The sequence below is a fragment of the Mastigoproctus giganteus genome, chromosome 7, assembly GCF_048544385.1.
Source record: "Mastigoproctus giganteus isolate SK-2022 chromosome 7, ASM4854438v1, whole genome shotgun sequence".
Classification (NCBI taxonomy): domain Eukaryota; kingdom Metazoa; phylum Arthropoda; class Arachnida; order Uropygi; family Thelyphonidae; genus Mastigoproctus; species Mastigoproctus giganteus.
Genome location: NC_143581.1, coordinates 94,088,676 through 94,114,834, shown reverse-complemented (window position 1 = coordinate 94,114,834; position 26,159 = coordinate 94,088,676). Strand labels below are relative to the sequence as shown.

The window sequence follows — 26,159 nt, the reverse complement described above, 5'->3', positions numbered from 1 at the left end:
AGACTGATATATCAGTTTCTCCGAATATATCTTTGCCCATTTGGGCACGTTCATTGCTCTCTGTTTCCAGTGCCCTTTGCAACAAACAACTGAACAAGCCAGTAATACCCCAATTACCATACCAACTGATATTTCTTCTACAATAAAACCAAAAGTGACAGAAATGGAACTGCAGTCATCATGGAATCGCAATCTCCACCAGAATGGATATCATGATTCAGATATAGCATTTTAGCCATATCTGAATCATGCAACCGATGAGATGGACATGATCCGCCCCTTCTTTACTGTCAGAACTGAAAACAACCTGTAAAACTACATAATGGAAAGAATTCTTTAATGGAATTACAGAGGCTTTCAGAATACAAAAGACGATTTGTGGAATCTTATTGATCGGTGCAAACCTTCTGGCATAGCCTTACAGGAAACTTTTAAATTCACAAGTGTGTCCTACTGTCAAAAATTATACCACCTTTAGACAAGATAGGAGTATTGACATGCCAGCTAATGGAGGGGTGGTGATTATTGTCAGAAACAACATTCCATCCAAACATAGTTCTCTTCAGAATCCTTTTGAAGTTCCCCAATCAACCAACCAACCTTTTGAAGTAGTGGCAGTGCACATTTTAATTGGTATCACCCTTGCAATATACTCTTCATATCTCCCTCCTAATTTCTCTTTCTCTTTAGATGACTTAGAAAATCTAATAGATCAGCTGCCATCTCCATTTTGCTTACTTGGGAACTTCAAGGCTCATCATTTGCTTTGGAGATTTCCAACTATTGACCAAAAGGGTAAAACGATAGAATCCCTGCTTGATACTCATAACCTTACCCTGTTAAACACTGGCAAACCCATCTATATCCATTTTTCTACAGGATCCATGACTGCAATAGACCTTTCAATCTGTTCTCCCTCCAGATATGCCAATACAGAGTGGAAAGTTTGTGATAACCTGCTAAATAGTGATCTACTGATTCTTTTCAAGGTTCAAACACAAGTAAACTTATTCCCATTACAGCGATCCACTTGGAAATTCCGTAGGGAAAGCTAGCATGAATAAGCCTCCCTAATCCAGTTTGATGATGAGATAGTCCAGTCCCCCAGCCCCATAAATATTATCACCAATCATGAGATATTACAAGCTGAAAATTCTGCAATACCTAAATCTTTGCCTGGGAAATGTAAACACAGCAGTTACTGGTGGAATCAGGAATGCCTACATGCTAAACAGACAAAAAATAGAGCTTGGAATTTGTTTTACAAACTCCCTACAATTACTAATCTTATTAACTTTAAAAGACTCAAACCAAGTTCCACCAAATAAGAAGACAAGCAAAGAAAGAGGCCTGGATAAGTTTTACTTTCACCATTAACAAGGAAATTGACAGATTCATCTGGAAGAAAATCCAAGCACTTAATGGTAAATACATGCTGTCTCCAGCCTCAATTCTAAACTGGAAAGAGCAGGAATTGTCTGCTCCAACAGAAATAGTGAATGCATTAGCTGGCAAATTGTTTGCCAGTATATATACCAGCACATATCCAAACCATTCAAAAAAATTAAGGCATCTGCAGAACAACATAAAATAAACTTTTCAACTGTGGTATCGCACCCGTATAATCAGCCATTCATTTTAACGGAACTTTTAGAGTCTCAATAAAACATCTATTACTGCTGCTTGTCCGGATGGAGTCTGATATATAATGTTAAAAAAACTAAATAACAAAGCAGTGCCCTCTCTGTTGGAATTCTACAACCGAATATTTTTAGAAAATACTTATCCTCACTCCTGGTGTCACTCAATTGTATTAGCATTTCTGAAGCCAGGGAAGGATCATACCATCCCACATAGTTACAGGCCGATCTCACTGGCTAGCTGTTTGGGCAGAGCCTTAGAAAAAATGGTTCACAGGTGGCTAACATGGTATCTGGAAACGAAGAGTCTGCTAAACAGATCCCCAGTATGGGTTTGGGAAGAATCACTAAACCTTAGATGTGATGATCAAAGAAGCAGCAAACTGCAATGCCTTTGTAAGGACACAACACCTGGTCATGGTTAATCTCTATATTGAGAATTCTTTTGACGCCACTTGGTGATATAGTGTCCTCCACGACCTTCATTCTTTTAATTTGAGGATACATTTACTCCAATTTATACAAAACATTCTTGCACCACAGAATGTTTCAGGTGAGATATATGAACAGTTTATACAACTCATTTGAACAAGAGGAGGGTGTACCACAGTTTTCCATCCTCAGTGCAACATTATTTACAATAAGAATTACAAATATGACACGAGACATACAAAAAACAGTTGAATCATACATGCTTGCTGATGACCTCATTATCTCTTGGCAGTCACAAACTGAATGCCATTGAAAGGCAACTTCAACTATTCATTGCCAAAATAGAATCGTGGGTGCAATGGAATGGCTATTCTTTGGCAGAATCCATGGCAGTTCGTTTCTGTAAAAAATGCAAATTACATCTGGATCATGAAATATATGTAAAAAATAACGTGATTCCTCTTACCAATGATTTTCATTTATTGGGTTTGTATTTAGACAATAACCTTATTTACAATCATATAGCGTACCTTCGAATGACCCGTCTAAGAAATTGAACTTCTTAAGAGCTATCTCTGCTTAAAAAAAAAAAAAGACACTAGTAATTACACACCTGTTAGTTTAACTTCTGTTCTGCGGAATATAATGGAGTCGCTGGTTAAAGAAGCATTGCAGGATCATCTAGACAAGACTGCAGTAATAATTCAGACACAGCCTGGGGTTTGTTAAAGGGCAGTCTTGTCTGACTAATGTGATTGCATACTACGATGTGGTCACGATTGAACCAGATGCAAAGAATAATTTTAATATCGTATACAGTACTTGGATTTCAGGGAAGCTTTTGATATGGTTGCACATGAAAGACTGCTGTACAATTTGGAGCAGTATGGCATTAAGGGCAAATTGCTACAATGGATAGAAGGATGGTTGAGTGGGAGAAGACAAAGAGTGGTAATCAATAAACATTGCTATTCCTGGACTAATGGTATTAGTGGAGTTTCCCAGGGTTTGGTGTTGGGCCCATTATTGTTTTGTATATTTATCAATGATATTCAAGGTATATTAGGCTTAATGGTGAAGTTGCCAAATGATACAAAGTTTGGCAGGGTTGTTAATGAGTAATGTCATTAACAATATGCTACTGCAACAGGATCTAGAAAAGTTGGGTAGATGGGCTGAGAAGTGGGCTGATTTGTCAATGTTAAACTTCAGTTTAACATTGACAAATGCAAAATACCGCATATGTGTAGCAGTAACCCCAGAGTAATGTATCAATTGGGTGGTTCTACACTCAGGGAAGTGGAGAATGAAAAAGACGACAAAGAAAGCCAAATGAGAACAACGAGAAACGTCGGATAACTTACGTAGAAATTTTGTTTCCCTATACGGCACTCTAGCGCTGCTCGCTCGGTAAACAGACAGTAGGTGTTATCAGTCTGGAGCAAAGTCAAGAACAATATATTGATTGACAGGTAGACTTGGCAAGCGATGTGCTGATTGGTGTGCGAAGGCAACACACGATAACATCGGTTTAGTAGCACTCAATTCTAATGGTAACTTGCCCTAATGAACACTTTCCATAATGGTGAAAAAAGGTCAGGTTACCTCCCCTTGAATCCCATGGGAGCTTGAACCCCTCCTGAAATGGAGCCAGTAACCTAACCTTTTTTCTTTAGAATCATGGGTGGACTAGCGCATAAATTGTTTATTAACAAAATTTTTTATTACTGTATTTTTATTTTTAAAGACAGTCGTGCAGATACACACGTATCATAACGTCAATCAACACCTCAATAGCTATTCACTATATATATATATATATATAAAAAATCGTTCTGTCTTTTCATATTATTTCCTGACTTAAAGTTTAAGGTTAGGTCACGAAATATAAGGAAACCTTTCCTAACCTACCATTTAAGGTCAGGTTACGAAATAATAAAGAAACCTTTTCCTTTTTTCATAACCAAACCTAAATCAACAATATAGTAAAAACACTCATGAACTCCAAAAATCTGCTTTTAATAATGATAAAAAAACATAATGAAGATCATTAAAATGAACAGAACAAAAATTTTATTAATTTAGTTTTCATCAAAAAATCAACCATTTTATTTTCCTTACAAATTTCTTCCATCTTTAAAAGATTCATCGCTACTGTTTACCGTTCATCACAAAACTATTATGCACCATTCTTTACTCATAAATGCCAACCAATGACAACACAGTAGTGTGTCGTCTGTCACACCCACCATCAATCATTTCATTGTTTGCCACGCCTACCTGTCAATCAATATATCCTTCTCGATTTCGGCTCCAGACCCATAACACCTACCGTCTGTTTACCGAGCGAGCAGTGCTAGAGTCCAGTCTCGTTGTTCTCGTGTTGATTTCTTTACCTTAGCCAAAAAGACATGTGGGTGATTGTGCAGTCAGATATGAAGTTTTCTGAGCAGTGCAGTCAGGCTGCAAGAGTATATCATGGTGTCTTGTCAATGATATACAAGAATTTTGCTAGCAGGGATAAGGTGGTAATTATTATTCCCCTTGTTTAAGGCAATGGTTAGGCCACACCATGAGTACTGCATACAGGTCTGGAGGCCTCATTTTAGGGAGTGGGTGTAAGGAAGGGCAATAAGACTGGTGAGGGAAACAAATGGATGCTCTTATGAAGATTAGGTGTCTGGTGTCTGGAGATTAGGCATTTGCGAGGTGATCTGATTAAGCTGTATAAGGCCTTGAAAGGATTGAGCACAATCAATGCTGATGGGATTCTTCCTATTGTTCAGATTACAAACCTGAGGGGGCATAAACTCAAATTGCAGAAAGACAATTGTAGAATAATGTGCAGAAGTTTGCCTTTAGGTGGTCGATTTTTGGAACAAACTTCCATCTGTCGTTGTGGAAGTAGATAGCAGGGATAAGGAGGTAGATAGCTTAAATAAGTTCAAAGCAGACCTAGACAAACATTTGGATGGGTGAATTGAAAGTTTTTTTTTCCCCCCCTCCCTCTCTCGCTGATGCTGTATAAGGTTGCTTTCTTGTATCATGTACCTTTGCTAATGCTAACTCCTGGGATGCTGATAGACACTCCCTCTCGCATCTTTATAAAACTTTAATTCAGTCCCACTTGGATTATGGATCATCTGTCTATGACTGCAAGGAACAGTGTTATGTCTAAATACTATTCAACATAATGCCTTAAGAATAAATACTATTGAACATAATACGATCGGAGCCTTCAGAACATTTCCGGTAGACAACCTGTGTATCGAGGCAAATGAACCACCATTGCACCTCAGACAAAAAGCATTACTGTGTAACTATGCTGCAAAAATTAAAAAGTATTTCATCCCATCCCAGTTGGGAATACTGTACTTATTTTACCCTCATTATCTAATGCTATATCATAATAAACTTAATGAAAACTGACCAGCGGGTCTTCGATTGCAAGAGCTCATGCTCAGTTGCAATATTACTTCCAGCAAATCCTTGAGATATTGCTTTTCCTGAGCATTTAGCATAAAAGCAAAAACCCTTCCCTTTACTCCTAATGGTAGTTTTATCTTTGAGTAAATTCCACGTCAGCACCCTGTGATCGCTGCCACCTAGTGGTTCCTTTATCTGCAGATTCTTAATGCATGAAGAATCACTGCTGTTAATCAGATCAAGAGTATCGCTCTCTCTCGTTGCCCCTGTAACATTCTTTTCATGGAAGGGGAAACACTTCGCCATAATAATGTAAAAGCAGTCATCCAACAAATCAACATAAGTCTTGCTTGTGTGTGAGTGACCAATCAAGTTTCAAATCAATATCTGGAATGTTAAAATCTCCATTATAAGACAATATAATTTACTGGCCCACTGTTTCTCTGTACAGTTGTTTTCACTGGTTGCCTCTCGAACATGCTGCTATAGAAAACAATCGTCCAATAAATCCACAAAGTGTACTAGTGTGTGAGTGACCAATCGTCAAGTTCCAATCCATATCTGGAAAGTTAAAATCTGACATTATAAGACAATCATATTTACTGACCCACTATTTCCCTGTACAGTTGTTCATTGTACTCATCAGAGTCATTAGGCTTATAATACACTCCTAATCTCAATTTTGCTTTCCCATTGCTTATCACACGAAACTGACCCAAGATTGCACTGTCCACCCATGTCAACTGGATGCATTTTCATGTTTCTTAACTAACAGCACTACTCCGCCTCCCTTCTTACCCTGTCTGATCTTTCTGTTCACATTGTACACCCCAAATTCAAATTCTGCATTCCTTATATGTGTGACACGTCTCTGATATCCCAACAATTTCTCCCTTTGATGTCTTGACCAGCAACTGAAATTCATCAAATTTATTTACTTAACTCTTAGCATTGTTGCACATGCAAATATACATGCACCTGTTCTTACTCTTAGTTATTCTATCACACCGCATGTATTTACTTGCTCCACGATGACTCACAACAGTCCTCGAAATCCCCAGCACCTTGCTTTCCAGGCTGCTGATTGTTCAAATAGAATCAGCGCAAGAATCACTTTTACCTCTGCCTGCAGGCAACTGTTAATCTATTAGTCTCTGTAACTCCCCTCCCTGTAGCATCAGCAAATATCTTGCACCCTTCCTCTTCAAGTGTATCCCATCCCCGTAGAAGCAGTTTCTCCCATTAACAAACACAGACCAGGCTAAGAAAAATTCTCCCCCATGAGCCTTTCTCAATCTCTCCAGGGCCGATCACCTCATATGCTCCCTCCGATCGTGTGTAGACAGAATTGCAGACACTTTCAAATTTTAATTCTAACTCCTGAATTTTTTTCAACACTGACCCATACTTGCTAAGTAAGTCTGCAGATCTCCTACTCATAATGTCATTACTGCCAACGTCTACAACAATATCACCCTTTGTGCCCTTAAAAGGTATCTGCTCTTCGATGTCATCTACTTTTGCCCATGCAGACTTATCCTGGTCCTGTTCCACCTATCCTTTTTGCACAATATATTTCCCATCTCCCTGACAATAGTCACCAACAATAACTAGCTCCGATGGTACCAGTGCATTCTGTCCTGAAGGTTGCTGCTGTGTTGCCTGATGCACAAGAGTGAGCTCTGGCATTGAATTGGGCAGCTGAGAGCTTGAAGAGTCCCCCATTTTAATTCCTTCTGGGGAATCTATCCTACTCTTCAAACTCTGATAGACTTCCATCAGAATGCTGAGGTGGCTCCTGATTTCTTGACACTATCTGCATGTAGCACACAAAAAGACATCCTTCTTGGCTAAATCATGCCCTATTCCAGAAAGGTCTGCAAACATTTAACATTTTGCACATTTTTTTAAAGCTGTGATGCGTTGGAGAATCGCCCCCATCGGTTCTCCCCCGAGCCACAGCAATCCTGTTAACTTTGTGCTTGTTGCTTTGCTGCTGTAGTTTGGGGCATGATTTCAGTTTAATTGATTAACAATGAAAATTAATAAGGGTAATAAATTTAATTGACAATACTACCCTAAGCTAAAGCAGTGATACTTATTACGCTATCTAGTTTGAGATATGTGCTCTCAAGTTGCACTATACGGTAACAATCACAATTGTCAATTTGTTACAGCCTTAGCTAAATACAAAAGGTATATGCCCAATAAGTGATATAAAATCTGGAAAAAACTTGCTGCATTGTATAAACATTGCACAAGCACATATGAACTTTGATTATAAATCCGACCAATGCTATCAGTTACTGATTCCATAGATCCTTCAAAATACTTATTTATCATAATTAAAACCCTACTATTCTTCTGCACTGGTTACGTTCTACAATATTCGCATCAAAACACTGATAGAATAGCAGTATGAGCCGTAACTTACAAAAATCGTTAATTAAATTTTAAAAATAGCTAACAAATGCTACTAAGTCTATTTAATATCTTTGTAAAACACAATTTAATATGTTAATTAACCCCAAGCCTGTAATTTGAATTTGGTTCTGAAATTGTTTAGAACAGTGAGAATTACGCCAGTGAGAATCATCAAGAATACAGCAGAAATTTCCAAAATAAAAAATGTTCTTTTTTATACTTCGGCACGACCATCCGGTCAGTGGAGCTCACAATAAATCATCAATGCAAATTGTTAATCGTATTTAGCAGTCATGGGCCGTGCTACTGCACTTGCAAGAGCTCGAAAATCGATGACCTAGTGCTTCTAATCCTGTTCCCAGTATTGAATTTGGCCAAGGTAAAGAAAAGAAAGCCAACACGAGAATCATGAAAAACTTCGCTTAACTTACCAGGCAAACTCGTGTCCCACTACCGCAGTTTCTCCCTGCATTCTCCATAAACAGATGGTGCATGTTATTGGTATGGTAGTAGAAGTTGATTACGATGTACTGATTAGTTTTTTTCTCATTATTAAAAGCAGATTATTGGAGTTCATGAATGTGCTGAAATTTACTTATGGGTACACCCTCCAGACTGCCTCATTCTTAGGGTGTTTATCCCCCTTCCTGCTGTTTTAAAATAGAAAAACGACTTCTACTGCCACTACCAATAACATGCACCATCTGTAGAAGTCATTTTCCTATTTTAAAACAGTGGGCGGGATAAACACCCTAAGACTGAGGCATTGGGGGGTGTACCTTTAAGTAAATTTCAGCCGCAATGGCATTACACTCATGAACTCCAATAATCTGCTTTAATAATGAGAAAAAACTAATCAATACATCGTTATCGACTTCTACTGCCACTACCGATAACACGCACCATCTGTTTACCGAGAATGTAGGCAGAAACTGCGTTTGCGGTAAATGAGCTTGCCTGGTAAGTTTCCCGTGGTTCTCATGTTGGCTTTCTTTATCTTCGCCTTGAATTCATCCCTGGGTTCAATCCTCACCTCTTTGTGATAATTTCTTTCTGTGATGGTGAAAAGGCTTCCTGCCGAACTAAGAGATTCAGCAGCTACATGTATCCTATACCTTAGAAAACTCAGAAAAACTATATATCTATACAGATGCTCTAAAAGAGATGAAGCTATAGCTGCTTGAGCAATTTGTTCTAACTTCTGAATAGCTGTGTCTCTTCCTGCAGAATTATAAGCCGACCCGGCTAGCCGGGTGGGTAAAGTGCCTGCCTGGCAACCCAAAGGTCGCGGGTTCGAATCCCGCCTCGGGCTTGGGTCACAGTACTGCAAAAACCTTGGGAGGTGCATTATGGCCACAGAAGCCTATGCGCCAACAACTTACTAAAACATGCCTCAGACTGGGAAAATTTACAGACATAAGTTAGTGCAAATGCATCATATTCATATGCAGTAAATTAACTGAATTTATTATAGTGGTATCTTTTCACCACATCTCATATTGTGAATACCTTCACAATGAGTTGCCTGTTTGGTTTTACTATGAATAAGTAATTCTTCCCCAATAGAGAAGATTATTGTTACTTATTCTTAGTGAATACCACCACTCAGATAGTTGTTTCATTGCTATTTGGCCCTTCATCAGTGGGTAGGTAGGCACCTTGATGGTGTAGCAGCCAACAGTCCAGTTGTGAAAATAATTCCACAATATGAGAGATGCCAAATGGTGTTTAGTAGTTTAATACTTAATAAAAATTCAGGGCTAAAGTCCCAGACTTAGACTGCAAGGAAAATTTAGACATGTAAATTTTAAGTTAATGCAAATGCATCATATTTATATGTATATAATTAGCTGAAATTATTATAGTGGCATTGTTTCATGGTATAACAGCTGTACCGAAATTCTGTTTTGACTTTTTTTGAACGTTATGAGAGAACTGATATACATATAACATCGAACATGTAATAACATGTATGATCAATTTCTGCAGTAGCTCATCTGACATTATCACGCCCCTGGTAGGTTGCTACAATTAATGCCTATAGGGCATGTAAATTAGCTGATTAAGTGCTAAATCACCCCAAATCATTTTACAATCATTTTACATCAGAGGGGGGGGGCAAATACTTACAAGGAGTTTTATTTTTTGAAAATGATCACAAATAGTTCTTTTCCTATGCAAAAAAACCTGTGAGAATTATCTAATGGTTTTCTCTGACAATATTCCCTGACAGAATGGATGAATTTTGTAAAAATGTACCTTACCCAAAAGATAATTGTGCAATTTGCAGCATATCGTGAACAGGTTAATTTAAATTAGTGTGTATAATGACTAAAATCGGGAACAAAATAAAACTCTAGAAGACTCAGAAATACTGGATGTCTTCTGGAAAAACCAGAATAGTTGACAGGTCACATTTATTATATAGAGAAGGTTTGTTTAATAGATTCCACTAAAATGGACATTGTTAAATTGTACATTTAGGTTATGCACCAGTGTTAACTCTGTCTTTATTTTTAAATATATGATTACTGCTTGCAATTTTTATTTCTCTTTCCCATTTCTTTTTTTGTGATTTCAGTATATGATGCTAATGGAATGTGTTTTTTTTTTGTTTTTTTAGGAAGCATGATGATGATTGTGGATGAAAAAAATGCAAAGGTGGGCTTCTTCAAGTTTATGTTATAATAGTGTATGCAATGAGTGTAAAGGTCCATCAGTTCCCTTCTACCAGGGAAGCATCGCCACAGCCTTCAGTATCAAGAAAAGAAATCGTGGGACAGGATAAGATGTGTCCTCTTCTTATGCTTGAATCAAACTTTGTGAAAAGTAATGAGCAATGTGTTAGTAATGCTGGTGCGTTGAAACCTGTCACATATCTGAAAGATGCTTTAACAACTTGTCACCGTATTGAGAATTCACAAAGACAGGAATTTGAAGCTCAAGGTAGTGAGGATTGCTCTTCACCATACACAGAGCATGGAACACCTCCATATTTTAAGTGGGCTCAAGATTTGCATCATCTATTAACAGATATTGAGGGTGTAACTTTATTTCAGCAGTTCCTGAAACAAGAAAAATATGAAACACATTGTTTAAATTTCTGGTTTGCATGTGAAGGTCTTAAAAAGGAAAATAATAAACACCACATTCGGCAACTAGTTAAATTAATTTATGGCAGATATGTGAAAAAAACATTAAAAGAAATTAAAAAGGAAACAAGACAAACAATTGCAGATTCTTTATATTCAAAAGAAATGCAGGTGGACCAAACCATATTTGACATTGCGCAGAAGGAGGTAGAAGATGTAATTTCAAAAACAATATATCCCAACTTTCTAAAATCCGATTTGTATCTACATCATATTCAGGTTATGCAAAACAATGCAGTTTGTGAATCGCCACACAATAATGGAGCTTCTTCACTTAGTGATGCAAGTAGTAGCAGTGCAGCATCTAGAGAGGAAGTGAATATTTTGCCTACATTGCATGAAGATTCAGAACTGCAGATTGAATCACGTGGGAAAGTTTCTTTGAAAGATGTGCACAGACACCATAATAAATTTGTGGAACTTGCTTCAAGGATTAGGCCTGAATCTCAAGCTGGGTATAATGTTATATAATAATTCAGTTGTTTCTATTTGCTATTGATATTACTAGCCATAATAAATTAGTATTGATTATTGTTGCATTTGTTTTACACTGTATTTAAACTCTTGATTACTAACAAATATGGGGTGCTATTTTACATTCCTGAAAAATTGCTCTACTGTTTACATTTTGGTGAAGTTATTTATTTACATAGCACATTATAGGTTTCCTCAGACAAATGTATGACAAACAAAGACAGTTATTAGACAGTTATATTGATAATGGTGAGCATATTATATTATTAACAATAAAAAGTCGTTATTATTTTTTTTTCACATACTTCATGGTAGTAATCTATATATATATATATATATATATATATATATATATATATATTCATAAAATAAGGAGTTAACATTAACAAAATAGCATGTTGAGAAATGCTGTAGAAATGAGGGTTATAAACAGGTGTTTATAACCCTCATTTACAATTTATGATGTTAAAAGGGAGATAGAAAGCTGTACAAATGGCTTATGGGGGTGTATGAGATGAAAAAAAAAAGTAAGAAGCACTTCTTGGATCAGATAAGTATAAAAACAGCAATCAGATAAAGGGAGTCAGGTGTAGAATGAAGTATTTTACATGCTCTATGTGTGTTTTGCAAATGGCTGGTGGTAGTAAGCCAGAATGCTTACGAAGATGGAAATAATCACTATAGTGATAGACTAAGTGAAAAATATAGGTAGTGGGTTATTTTATAAGTTTTTAGCTTGTAAGGGAGAATGTATTTTGTGGTGCATATATACTGTATTTCAGGGTTTCCCAAACTTTTTCAAGTGTGGACCGGTGTTTGCAGATTTTTTTTTTTTTTCACGGCCCACCTATCGCTATAAATTAAAGTTATTTTCAATAATTATACTTGCAGGTTCAGGAAATAATGACACTACCATTAGGACATTTAACATACCAGTAATAATGCACTGAGGTATTCATTAACATCAGTAAATATAAATAAAAGATAGGTGATTCATTTCTTTGTTTATTATCAGAAGTTTACATAAAATTGACATGTTTTTGGGCAAATAAATATTTGTATTATTATATAAATATTTAATATTTATATAATAATATAAATATATTATATTATAATATATTTATATTATTTGTTCAATAATATACCTCCTGTATATTATTGCAGATTTTTTTTTTTTTCACGGCCCACCTATCGCTATAAATTAAAGTATTGCAGATTTTTTTAGAGATTGCAGATTATTGCAGATTTTTTTTTTTTTCACGGCCCACCTATCGCTATAAATTAAAGTTATTTTCAATAATTATACTTGCAGGTTCAGGAAATAATGACACTACCATTAGGACATTTAACATACCAGTAATAATGCACTGAGGTATTCATTAACATCAGTAAATATAAATAAAAGATAGGTGATTCATTTCTTTGTTTATTATCAGAAGTTTACATAAAATTGACATGTTTTTGGGCAAATAAATATTTGTATTATTATATAAATATTTAATATTTATATAATAATATAAATATATTATATTATAATATATTTATATTATTTGTTCAATAATATACCTCCTGTATATTATTGAACAAAGATATTCAAAAAAAAAGACATGGAAGACATTAGGAAAATCTGTCCTTGCTCAATACCATACGGTATGTTTGCAAAACAGTGCAGTTTATGAATGTGGTGATGGATGACTGGCAACTAACTGTTAAGAGATAGTAGTGGCTACAGGCATTCCAACTGAATGAGTCGATTATGGATAGCGAAGGAGGACCTAGAAGGGGGAAAAATGTCGAAACCCGAAAATGCCACTCTAGAGAGTGTACTCACTTTATTTATTTTTTCTTCAGAGCGAAGTTTAGGTGTACTAGTGTCTGGCCCAATAACGTGTGAAAAAGCATTGGATTTTAATTGAAAATAAATACGTAATGAAGATTTTAAGGCAAGCACAGGTTGGCTGAAAAACTTTAAACTGAGACATGGTATATGTGAGCTAGATATTCAAGGCGAGAAACTTTCTGCAGACGAAACTTTTCAAACTTTCTGCAGACTTACTTTTCAGTGTACTTTTCAGCAGTGTCCTTTGAAAAGTAAGTTTGCTCCAGTTATAGCAAATTATGAGAAATAAAATGCTTATAATGTTGTTGATGAGACAGGCTTATTATAGAAAGCATTGTCGAGAAATACCCTAGCCACTAAAAGAGAAATGTCTGCACCAAGTTTTAAGACGAGAAAAGAAATCATAAAAATGCTTGGATGGATGTTTCTGTTTTCTGAGATTGGTTTATAATTTTTTTTAATTTAATTAATCTTATTTAATTTAATTGTATGATTTATTAAATTTAATTTAAATAAAAATAAATTAAAATTATTTAATCTCACCAGAAAAATTATCCAGAAAATTTGGCTACCTGGAAGAGATCTGACATCAGTTATTCCAGATAACTGATGCTCTACTGTAATTCCAAGGTATATTTTACATCATGGTGACTTTTTTTGTAATAATAATAAAAATACAGTGAAACTTCTCCTAACGGACACCTCTTGTTAACGGACATCTCTCTACAACGGACATTTTCAAATTCCCCAACTCACCTCCATTGGTATTAACGTGTTTGCAGCTTCTGTCTAGCGGACATTCTCTGTAGCGGATGCGGACAGGCAATCTGCACTGTTTCGTTTAGATTAGCACTTAATTTGATCTCCCCATAACGGACAGCGGGCGAGTTTACGGCCCTTTTTCTAGGAACGTTTCTTCCACGTATTGCCTCAATCGTGTGTTTATTTTCTATTTCCGATTCTCTGAATTTTATCAAGGTTTACGTCGCGGTTCTAAACCCTTTTTCAAGAATTTTAAGGCACGTGTAAAACTTCTGATGAATTCAGTGTGTGCAAGGGGGGGAGAATATGGTCGGCCTTTCGTCTTTTCATTTTCAGTTTTGTTCAGTGTCGTGTGAAGTGCACAATGTCTTCTCGTAAATATTTAACTTTAAAAGATAAAGTCGAACTCATTAATGCATATGATCGGCAAAAAAATAGTGTTCGCAATCTCGCTGCAAAATTCAAAATCGGGAAGACGCAGGTAAGCGACATCCTAAAGAACAAAAATGAACTGCTCAAACAATTTTGGCAACACGGAAATGATCAGGTTCAAAAATCATTCCTGAAAACTGTTGGACTTCAAATTTGTCACGCACGTGCTAAAAACATTGCCATTAATGGGCCTATTATTAGGGAAAAGGCTTTGGAGGTTGCGAAATCTATGGGAGTAAATGAGTTCAAAGCTTCTGTGGGATGGCTAGACAAGTTCAAAACTTGGCATAAAATTTCTTGGAAAATCGTAAGTGGTGAAGGTGGATCTGTTGATACTGGGGTTGTAACAGAGTGGACCGTCAAATTGGAAGATTTATGTCGTGATTTTGAAGCTAAGGATATTTACAACTGTGAGGAAACAGGGTTATTTTTTAAAGCTCTTCCTGAAAAAACAATGAGTCTAAAAAACGAAAAGTGCCAGGGCAGAAAAATTTCTAAGGAACGCTTGACTGTACTATTGTGTACAAATATGCTGGTCTATTTGGAAGTCTATTTGTACACAATATTTGTACACAAATATTGTGTACAAATATGCTAATTTTTCTGCCACCAAACACATCTGCAGAGTGTCAGCCCTTGGATCAAGGGATAATAAAAAAATTTAAACTTCACTACAGAAAACGTGTTTTAAGACATTGCAAACATGAACGATGTAACATGTGCGAGTGACCTTGCAAAGAAAATCAGCATCCTAGATGCGATTCAATGGATTTCCTGTTCAGTAAACGCAATTAGAAAACAAACTGTCGTGAACTGTTTTGTAAAGTCTGGCTTCTCAAACGCAAAAATTGAAGTTGTGAACAGCAATGTGGAGCACCAAGAAGAACAAGAACTTCAACATCTATTGATAATGTACGATACGTCCGCTACAAGTGACCCTGGCTACAAAGATATAGACTCAAACCTCACTACAGAAGATGGTGCTCTAGATATCAACGACATTATCATCGATATTTTTCAAGAAGTTCCTCATGAGGATGAAGAAATGGAAGGAGGTCATTCTGTCGAAGAACATATTAACAACGAACCACCGATGAAAATAGAAGCGCTCATACAAATCAATCGTTTAAAAATGTTTTTTGCCGCTGAAGAAGATACTGAAGGGCTTTCGATTGTTTCTTCACTCCAAACAAATGTTGAAAACAAAATTATCAGCCGGAAGAAGGTGCAGAAGAAAATAAGTGATTACTGTATGCATTTTTCTTAAGATAAAGTCATAATATGCATAGCACAAATGTATGTATATTATTTACAAAAATATTGTGCAAAATCTGTATATAATTTAATTTAATTTTACATTAAACGTTTAACGATTTTTCTTTATCTCTTGTGTATGTAATTGTATATTATTTACAAAAATATCGTTCAAAATCTGTATATATTTTAATTTAATTTTACATTAAACGTTTAACAATTTTTCTTTCTTTCTTTTTTTTTTTCTCCCTCAGACTTCTTGTTAGTGGACACTTCTCTCTAACGGACACATTTTCGTTCCCCATGGCTGTCCGTTAAAGGGAAGTTTCACTGTATATATATAAACAGTGGCAGACAAAAAAAAAACTGCATCACTTGTGAATTTTGCAAATGTGTTTTGTGCTGTATTTTGGGTTGCAGAAATGTTCCTAAATGCATTTGTTAGATGGGATACAGTGAAACTTCTAATGAACACCTCTCTTTAATGGACATCTCTCTACAATAAACATTTTCAAATTCCCCAACTCTCCTCTATTGGTTTTAACGTGTTTTCAGCTTCTGTCTAGTGGACATTCTCTGTAACGGATGCGGACAGGCAATCTGCACTGTTTCGTTTAGATTAGCACTTAATTTGATCTCCCCATAACGGACAGCGGGAGAGCTCACGGCCCTTTTTCTAGGAACATTTCTTCTACGTATTGCGTCAATCGTGTGTTTATTTTCTATTTCCGATTCTCTGAATTTTATCAAGGTTTGCATTGCAGTTCTAAACCTTTTTCAAGAATTTTAAGGCACGTGTAAAACTTCTGATGAATTTGGCGTGTGCGGGGGGGGGGGGATTTGGTCGGCCTTTCGTCTTTTGAGGTGAAGTGCACAATGTCTTCTCGTAAACATTTAACTTTAAAAGATAAAGTCGAACTCATTAATGCGTATGATCGGCAAAAAAATAGTGTTCGCAATCTCGCTGCAAAATTCAAAATCGGGAAGACGCAGGTAAGCGACAGCCTAAAGAAAAAAAATTAACTGCTCAAACAATTTTGGAAACATGTAAATGATCAGGTTCAAAAATCATTCCCGAAAACTGTTGGACTTCAAATTGACAATGTTACGTATGAGTGGTTTTGTTGCGCACGTGCTAAAAAAATTCCCATTAATGGGCCTATTATTAGGGAAAAGGCTTTGGAGGTTGCGAAATCTATGGGAGTAAATGAGTTCAAAGCTTCTGTGGGATGGCTAGACAAGTTCAAAACTCGGCGTAAAATTTCTTGGAAAACTGTAAGTGGTGAAGGTGGACCTGTTGATACTGGGGTTGTAACAGAGTGGACCGTTAAATTGGAAGAGTTATGTTGTGATTTTGAAGCTATGGATATTTACAACTGTGATGAAACAGGGTTGTTTTATAAAGCTCTTCCTGAAAAAACAGAGTCTAAAAAAGGAAAAGTGCCAGGGCGGAAAAATTTCTAAGGAACGCTTGACTGTATTATTGTGTACAAATATGCTGGGAGACTTTGAACAACCTCTTGTTATAGGAAAACCACAAAATCCTCGTTGTTTCAAGGGCATAAAGTTGAATCTTTTGAATGTTGACTGGAAGTCTAATAAAAAAGCGTGGATGACACGAGATATCATGAGCGAATGGATAAGTCACTTTAACCAAAACATGATTCGTCAAAACAGAAAAATTATTCTTTTCATGGATAATGCTGCATCTCACCCGCACATTGAATTGTCCAACATTCAAATCGTTTTTCTGCCACCAAACACATCTGCAGAGTGTCAGCCCTTAGATCAAGGGATAATAAAAAATTTTAAACTTCACTAGAGAAAGTGTTTTAAGACATCTCATTGCAAACATGAACGATGTAACATGTGCAAGTGACCTTGCAAAGAAACTCAGCATCCTAGATGCGATTCAGTGGATTTCCTCTTCAGTAAATGCAATTAGAAAACAAACTGTCGTGAACTGTTTTGTGAAGTCTGGCTTCTCAAATGCAAAAATTGAAGTTGTGAACAGCAATGTGGAGCACCAAGAAGAACAAGAACTTCAACATCTATTGATAATGTATGATACTTCCGCTACAAGTGACTTTGGATACAAAGATATAGACTTGAACCTCACTACAGAATGGTGCTCTAGATATCAACGACATTATCATTATCATTGATATTTTTCAAGAAGTTCCCCACGAGGATGAAGAAATGGAAGGAGGTCATTCTGTCGAAGAACATATTAACGACGAACGACCGATGAAAATAGAAGAAGCGCTCGTACATCAATCGTTTAAAAATGTTTTTCGCCACTGAAGAAGATACTGAAGGACTTTCGATGGTTTCTTCACTCTAAACAAATGTTGAAAACAAAATTATCAGCCAGAAGAAGGTGCAGAAGAAAATAAGTGATTACTATATGTATTTTTCTTAAGATAACGTCATAATATGCATAGCACAATTGTATGTATATTATTTACAAAAATATTGTGCAAAATCTGTATATAATTTAATTTAATTTTGCATTAAATGTTTAACGATTTTACTTTATCTCTTGTGTATGTAATTGTATATTATTTACAAAAATATTGTTCAAAATCTGTATATAATTTAATTTTACATTAAACGTTTAACGATTTTTCTTTTTTTCTTTTTTTTTTTTTTTTTTTCTCCCTCAGACTTCTTGTTAGTGGACACTTCTCTCTAACAGACAAATTTTTGTTCCCTATGGTTGTCCATTAAAGGGAAGTTTCACTGTATATATCTCTGTGAATAAAAAGACCACTTTTTTTTTTTTCTTAGTGTCAACTGAACATATGGAGCCATGTTTACACGTCCGCAAAACAGGATACTAATGAGAATGTATACCCTTCCAACGCTGTATTTATACAAATGGCTGATGCAATACCTTGCAATTACTGTCTGGTGCAATAGAAGTGTTATCTGATGTTGATACCTTTGCTCTGCAACAAACAAAATGACTGTAATCAAACAATATCTTATACTACAAATGTTTCTTTTTTTTAAGGTGATGCAGTTTTTTTGTCCACCACTATATATCAAATTGAAAGCAGCTTGATTTCAACCAGCAATGGTCAATGGCTGTGTAGGGTACAACATTTGACACGTTAACCTGAAAGTATGTGGGATTTCTTCAAAAAAAACCTGAGATACTTAGTTAATAATGCACTGTTATGGAAGCCCTATTTTTACAAGTAGCAAGGGAATTAAAAGAGAAGATAGAGCACTTTTTGATAATAAGCTATCCTTGTCATCTTAATTTGTGCTGAAAAAGGATCTGCATGCCATTCTGTGAAGTGGTTGAATATTTGATAGAAATTTACTAGTAAGAAATGCTAAAAATGAAAGATAGATTTAAACATTTTCAACTGATGCATACCACTCAAATAAAAAAAAAAAAAAAAAAAAAAAATAGAAGCATGGTTTGTGAAAGGCAACCATGTTGGTTGTTTTTCATTAAATATGCAACTAGTCTGGTAGAAGAGTGGTAACCTTTGACAGGATCTGCTAAACAATAGAATAGAATAGAATCTTTAATTGCAGCAATGATAGACATACAATTAGTCCCATCACGGCATGGTGGTGCCAGGGGTTTACAAAACATATTTACAAAAGATACATGAGAAAAACATAAGTTACAACAGATTATTAACAAAGCACAGTTTTACATTTTCAGTTCGACGAGGATACCCTTCCTGTATTTTTAATTATTGACCACTTCTTGGAGGTCCCCGTCGATGGCTTGCAGTGAGGGCAGTATTTGCTTTGGCAGGAATCTGTCGGTTAGTACTAGCCGGTTGCGGTTTGCTAGCAGCTGTGCTGAAGACTGGAGATAAGGGGGAGGAATGCGCCAAGAGCAGTGATCCCAGAAGTTCGGCTCTATAATTTTACCGGTGGCCATCTTGATGAACAGCAGCCTTCTTTCTCCGCTGTAGGACCGGAGCCTGCGTAGTTGAAGAGCCTCTGCTAACTGCGTTGATCTGAGAGCTGGGGGAAGGTGAAGTTTGCTGTTGGCTCATTTTAGAAGCCAGAATTCCGCAGAGAATATTCTTTTAATGTTTGATTCGGCGGCCCAGGCCCATATCTCTGAAGCATACAGTATTGTCGGGTAAAGGATTGATACGATGTATCTTTTTACCAGTTGTGGGTCGGTGGTGTGGAGCAGCTGTTGTTTGGCGACCCAGCATAGTGAATTCAGCCTCGACTGTATGAGGTTTATGTGATCGTTAAAAGATAGTTTGGAGTCGAAAACGACCCCCAGGTCTTTGTGTGTTTGAACACTTGGAACTGGGGAGCCGCTAAGCACAGGCTCCAACGTTGTTGGGCTGCCCTTTAGAGAATAAGTTATTTGTGCCGATTTTAGGGGGTTGATTTGGAGGTTGAAGGTATTGAGGTAGTCAGCCATGTCCTGCAGCTTGCTAGTGATTCGCTGAGTGATTTCGGCTGCCGAGTTGGATTGCGATATTCTAGTAAGGAGCTTGACATCGTCAGCATATGTGATCCAATTGCACTTATTGGTCACAAATGGCACCATGATTGCTGAGAAGAGAATGCCAGACAGGACTCCCCCCCCCCCCTTGAGGTACACCGGCAGTTATGTGACGCGTGAAGATCTTTGTTCCGATTGACGCGTGAAGATCTTTGTTCCGATCTTTAGAACAAGGGTCCTCTTCGATAGGAGAGATTCTAGGAACCAGAGAACATCGCCGCGAAAATTGAAGTAGTTTTCTAAGAGACGTAGTAGATTAGGTATATAGATGGCATCAAATGCGGAATGGATATCAAGATATATAACTGACAATTCCTGTCTTTGTTCAAAAGTATCTAAGATGTGCAGAGTGGTTGTTGCAAGGTTAGTTATAGTTGACCTTCCTGATATCCCATAGTGTATTTGCTGAGGACTGTCACGGAGAATTTGATGGGTAACAGACAGTAGCAATGCTTTCTCCAGAATTTTTAGCAATACAGAGGCGCAAGCGATGGGCCTATGTTGGCTTGGGAGCGTCGATTGTTGGTGCTTAGGAAGGGGCCAGACGGAGTACCTGTTCCACTGGGGTGGAAAGAAATGAACTTCGAGGCATCTGTTGTATAGGTTGAGGAGTGAGTCAATGATGAAGACACTTAAACATTTGATTATGAACTGGGGGATGCCATCGTCACCGGTAGTTGTTGTGAGAGGCAGAGTATTAATGGCCTGCATCAGTTGTTGCTTGGAAATTCGAATCATAGCGAGACTATCAGTGAGATGAGAGCAGTTGAGGAGTGGCCGATTGGGTAGAGCTGGAGGTTGATTAGAAAATCTGGCAACGTAGTTGAGCCAGTCAGTTGGTTCGATGTTGCTGGAAGAACTAGCCTTTGTTCTGTAGAATGGTTTTCCCCTTTTTAGGGTTCTTTCGAGGTGCTTTTTAATTGCAGCTGATTTGTTTCTGTTGAATTCGGCCCTGGCTTTGGAGAATGAAATGCGGTCTTGGACATCGCTGGAAGCTTTCCACTTGGCGTGTAGTAATTGTTTGTAGTGGAAACTTTGGTTGAGCTGGGGAGTCCACCATGCTCTGGAGCGCGGAGTAATGGTGACGGTCTTGGTTGCGGTGTGAAGGGCTATGGTATTGATCCATTTGGTCATTAAATCAATTGCGAGGCTCAGTTCACATCCATCTAAGATGTTCCATGGGACTGTGGATGCGGCTTCAATGCAGAGTGCTGGATTCAGAAATTTTGGAGCGGTGACCTTTTTCACAGATTTGGTTTTGGGGGTATTGAAATATTTTTTGGACAGGAGAGCTGTAAATATGATTGGTTGGTGGTCTGATTGAAACATGTCGGCTGTGCTTTCTTCGAGTTGGTATGTTGCCGAGGAATAGACTATGTCCAGTAGGTTTTGGTCTCTCGTTGGCTGGTAGTTAACTTGGAATATTTGGATTTATTGGAGAAATTCTGTGAGACGATTTTTGAGGTGTTGGGTAGATGGCGGAAGATTGAAGTCCCCACATACGATGTGAGTGGCTGCTGGGTGGAGATTATTTATTAACGAGTTAGTGGCTGCGTCAGTGGCCATCATAGTTGGCGTTGGAGGAAGGTACAGGGATGCAACGTCTATAGTGGTACCTTGATGTTCCAGAGTTATCATTAAGGCTTCCACGTCTTGAGAGATACTTGAGACAGAGTATTCGATGGAGAACTTTGTCGTATTGAAAATTATAGCAACTCCACCCCCTCTGCGGTTATCGCGAGAGGCAGCCAGTACACGAAAGCCTGCAGGAATGGAGCAGCTGATATCTGTCTGGTTTGCCTCTAACCACGTTTCGGCGAGGCACAATATGTCTAGTGAGTTTGAGAGTAGAATCTCTTCCAGTGTATTAAGTTTGTTTCTTAAGGACCTGATATTCTGGAACATTACGCGGATGGTAGGAGAGGTTGTAATGCTTATCCTCACGGGAGGGAGCCTTGCTTCCCGGCTGTGAACAAGTAGAGGCTCTCGATAATGAGAGATCAGGACGGATGAGGCGACCTCAGGTTCTCTCACATTGGAGGATATTACCAACCTTGGGCGGAGTTTGTTCCAGTATGTTGGTGTTGGAAGATTCTGGTGCTGGCATCCTTTCTGGCAGGCAATTATACTCGCCAAGTCAGCTGGGACTACGGTGGGAGTACTTTTGTCGGATCTGAGTGGTCGCTTTAGGTTTCGAGGTTGATTGATAGTGAACAAATGGCCTGATCCTCGTTCCGACAAGCCAAATGGCGACGCTTCCTATCAGGTCTACTTGCTGTCGGCTACAGTCAATTTTGAATGCAGCATATTGTTGACTCCTAGTTTGTAGTTTATGTACAGTTGGCCGTAGATTCAGCTCTTCATATATAACCTGTTTGACTAGTTCAGGGGTTGTGCATGGATCCAGTCGAGATACGAAAAGGCTGGTTGTACTGTTTCTGGTAGTGTCTTGAGTCCTGAAAGCTTGTAGCTTGGAGTTTATTGCTATGCCGTACTTTATAGAGTTTCTCCGAGTGCGGGTTTCTTGTCTGGTATCGCCGTTTAGTGAAGCTGCTACAGATTGGGCAGTGCTGTTATCGTGGTTGCCATTCGTCTGATTTTGAATTATGTCGATTGAGCTCGCTTGGGTGTTGACGTGGCTTGATGAGATTGTCGGCATATTTTCTTGACTGCGTTGAGAAGTCAGCGATGGGTTTAGGTCACTGTCAGGGATTGAAGTTTGGAGGGAACTGTGCAGTTTTATCGCGGTGCATGTTAGAGCTTGACCTTTGATGGTTTTGCCACTATTGCTTACCTCGGTGGCCAGGATTTCTGCGTATGACTTATCTCAGGGGGGGGGGGACTCTGAAGGTCGCACATCATGGATGTTTCTTAGGGCTGTGCAGCCATGTTGGGGTGATGCTGATGTATCAACACATTTGCACGTCATGCTTTCCAGTGTGTGAGAGTTGGCTTACGGACCGGCATTGATTTCGTGACTTGTTAGGCAACTAGTTATTTTCTCTATGAGGACTTCCACTATTTCGTTGATTTTGCTGTCAAAGATTTGCTTTAGGGATGACTTTAAGTATTGGATGTTAATTTCTGGTTCGGTTTGGCACCCTTCGGACCTCCGCGCAGGTGCCCTTTGGCTATTTTCAGATATTGGCATAATATAAGCTGTCTGAGGGTTGTTGAAGATGCATCGATGCTTGCATGCGATGTGGGCAGGTTCAGGTGGCCTGGTGTTGGTCTGTAGGAGGCGTCAGTATGAGGCATTATATCTGAAACGATGGTGTCAGTCTCGTAGGTATTATCGCTCATATTTTCTTGCAGCTTGGCATAGTGCTGAGTATTATCTAGTGGTGTCGTGACTTCGGTGAAATCAACCTCACTGGGCTGTTTTTGCTTTGGGCTTTGGGCTGTGCGTGGCGAGTTCTGTGAGTTATTGTTGGAAATTTTCGGGTTGTCCTTGTGGCCTAATGAGCGTAGCTTCTTGCAGCATGATCCCTTGAATTTCAGCCTGGCTGCCATGGAAAGTTTCTTCCATCTGGATGGGGACAGGCCCGAACATCCGGGACAGATGGGGTTATCACAGCTGGTACAGAGGATGACGTCAACAGCCAAATTATAGCAAAGGGCACATTTCTGTGTCGAGTTTAGGGGTTTTCCATTTCTGCTCATATTTGGGAGGAAAGCAGTGGGAATATTCAATGGACGGGCATTTGCGTAGTCTACGTGGATGTCTTGCTGTGAGTTGGCTTCGGGCTAGGGGTTGCGAACTTTCCGCACAGTCGAATAGTACGGCAAGCAGAGTAAGCGGAAAGCTGAGTGAAAACAAAGGGCGCACTTCAGCCTAATGCTGTGATCAGAAAGTAAGCTTTTCAGCACCCGGGGCTATGGCTGGTGAACAAAGGCTGGCAGAATATAACGTGCTATAGTGTTCTTATTCGTTTGCAGTGATACGAATATGGAAAAACAGTAAATTCTATTTACCTGATTCAGGCGGCAGGATGAGCTTCGTCGTCATGAAAACCTCCACGGACACAAAAACGGTTGATAGTTATTGTCCAAACTAAGAAGCATATTCTAGTGGGAACGAGCCAATGTCATTCAAACCCCAGATTCTTATTTTTAAAAATTGAAATAGTGAAACCGCTAAGCCTGATTATCAACAATGCGTATGTGATTACAGCAAAACGCGTTAGCATGCGGTCAGCAGAATGCTAAGCCTAATGAGATTAAGTAGATAACGAGAGGGTTCTCACAAAATAACTCTGGTAATGACAAAATTTTCTCACCCACATAATCTGCTTACTTAGTTCTTTCAGCTGGCACATTTTTCCAGTGGAAGAAAACACTTTAAACACATTAAATAATTCAAAATTCAGGAGCTCGAGAAATCGTGGCTGCACTGAATGACGACCATTTAATAACTCCCCAAAATACACCACTTTCTCACCACTTCTTACAATATATAATTAGTGGTGAGAAAAGGTCATGAACACTTTTCAGAGTTAATAGATTGACAAGAAGTAACTATGTTCAAATCCAGTTTTTGATCCAAAAGTTTTGAAAGAAAAATTTAGGAACTTCTGAATTGCAAACTTCTTGTGAAAGCAATTCTAAACAGCCCAGGCAAGCTGATATGTCAAGGCATATTATCCTCACTCGTGTAGAAAGTCTGTACACTTTTCTCTCCTCTGTGCTTGATTAAAGCAATTTGCTTTTTTCTTTTAAATTTTGTGCCAGCATTTGAAAATCTGAATGTAGTTCTTAAATCCATCATACCTCACTTTCATGTACTGAGGTCATTACTCCTAAAAACAGAAGTATGATTCTGAGACTTAGTTATAGGCATTTCTAGTGCCAAAGTTATGGAGAGTGTAAAACATGACATTCTGTTCTTTTTGCTTGGTGAGGAAATATTTTATAGCTGCACACAACTAAATGCTGTAGTAGCACAATTTCATCAGTTTGCAGTATATCACTTTTTGTGGACAGGTTTCCAGCACTTGGTTTCTTTATGATAAAGAAATAGATATTTCTCAGCACGAGTTTGAGGTCTGTCAGTTTTATGAGAGCTTACCAGATGCTATTATGAAAGAAGTAGAAAGAATTACTGTACAAGGGGTCCTTGGTTGAGGAAATAGCAAATGTGTAAAGAAGCTTGAAATATAACAAATGCATGCCAAGCCATGCTTGGCATTTTAACAATTCCACATACAGTGCTGGGTTCGAGAGAATATTCAGTTAGAATAGAAAAACAAAAACTGAGTTTAAATCCCCTTCTTGTGAATAAGAAGATTTTGTAATAACTTGCCCTTTGGAAATACTCCTGATAACCAAGTCTAAGGGGTAGGGCCATTATTATGAACAAAGTTTGACTCCGCATTACTGAAGAGGGCAAAATGTGCCACAGTACATTTCTTGAACTAGTCAGAATCAGCATCAAGTTAATGTCTAATAGAATAAACAGAGAAATTCACTGACAGAAAAAGTTAGGTAAGCTAATTGTTAAAAGCATGCTATATGGTAAACAATACTATGGCAAATATTTTATATTTAAAAATGTGTATTTTGCCAATAAAGTTTAATTTCTATTGCAGTGTAGAATTAAAAAAAAAATCTTGTGTTTTCTTCTTGGAAAGTGCTCCTACTTTTTGCAGAAATTCTATGTAGGAAATAATTTTGATATTAGCCTTAGTTGAGGCATATAATGCAAGAAAGCAAGCTTAGCAGCATCAGCCAAAAAAAAAAAAAAAAAACCTCCCATTTCATTGTGTACATTCACTCCAAATGCCTGTCTAGCTCAGCCTTAAATTTATTCATGCTATCAACTTACA

The 26,159-nt window shown here is 37.8% G+C and overlaps 1 protein-coding gene across 1 annotated transcript in view; it reads left to right on the top strand.

Moving 5' to 3' along the window:
- The window catches only part of Axn (protein axin), a 228,954-nt gene that overhangs the window by 28,213 nt on the left and 174,582 nt on the right, over nucleotides 1–26,159 (top strand). The window contains exon 2 of the mRNA XM_090377779.1: nucleotides 10,546–11,529. Coding sequence (XP_090233905.1) covers nucleotides 10,622–11,529 — 908 coding nt within the window. The 5' untranslated portion in view covers nucleotides 10,546–10,621. The remainder of the gene's footprint in view (nucleotides 1–10,545; nucleotides 11,530–26,159) is intronic.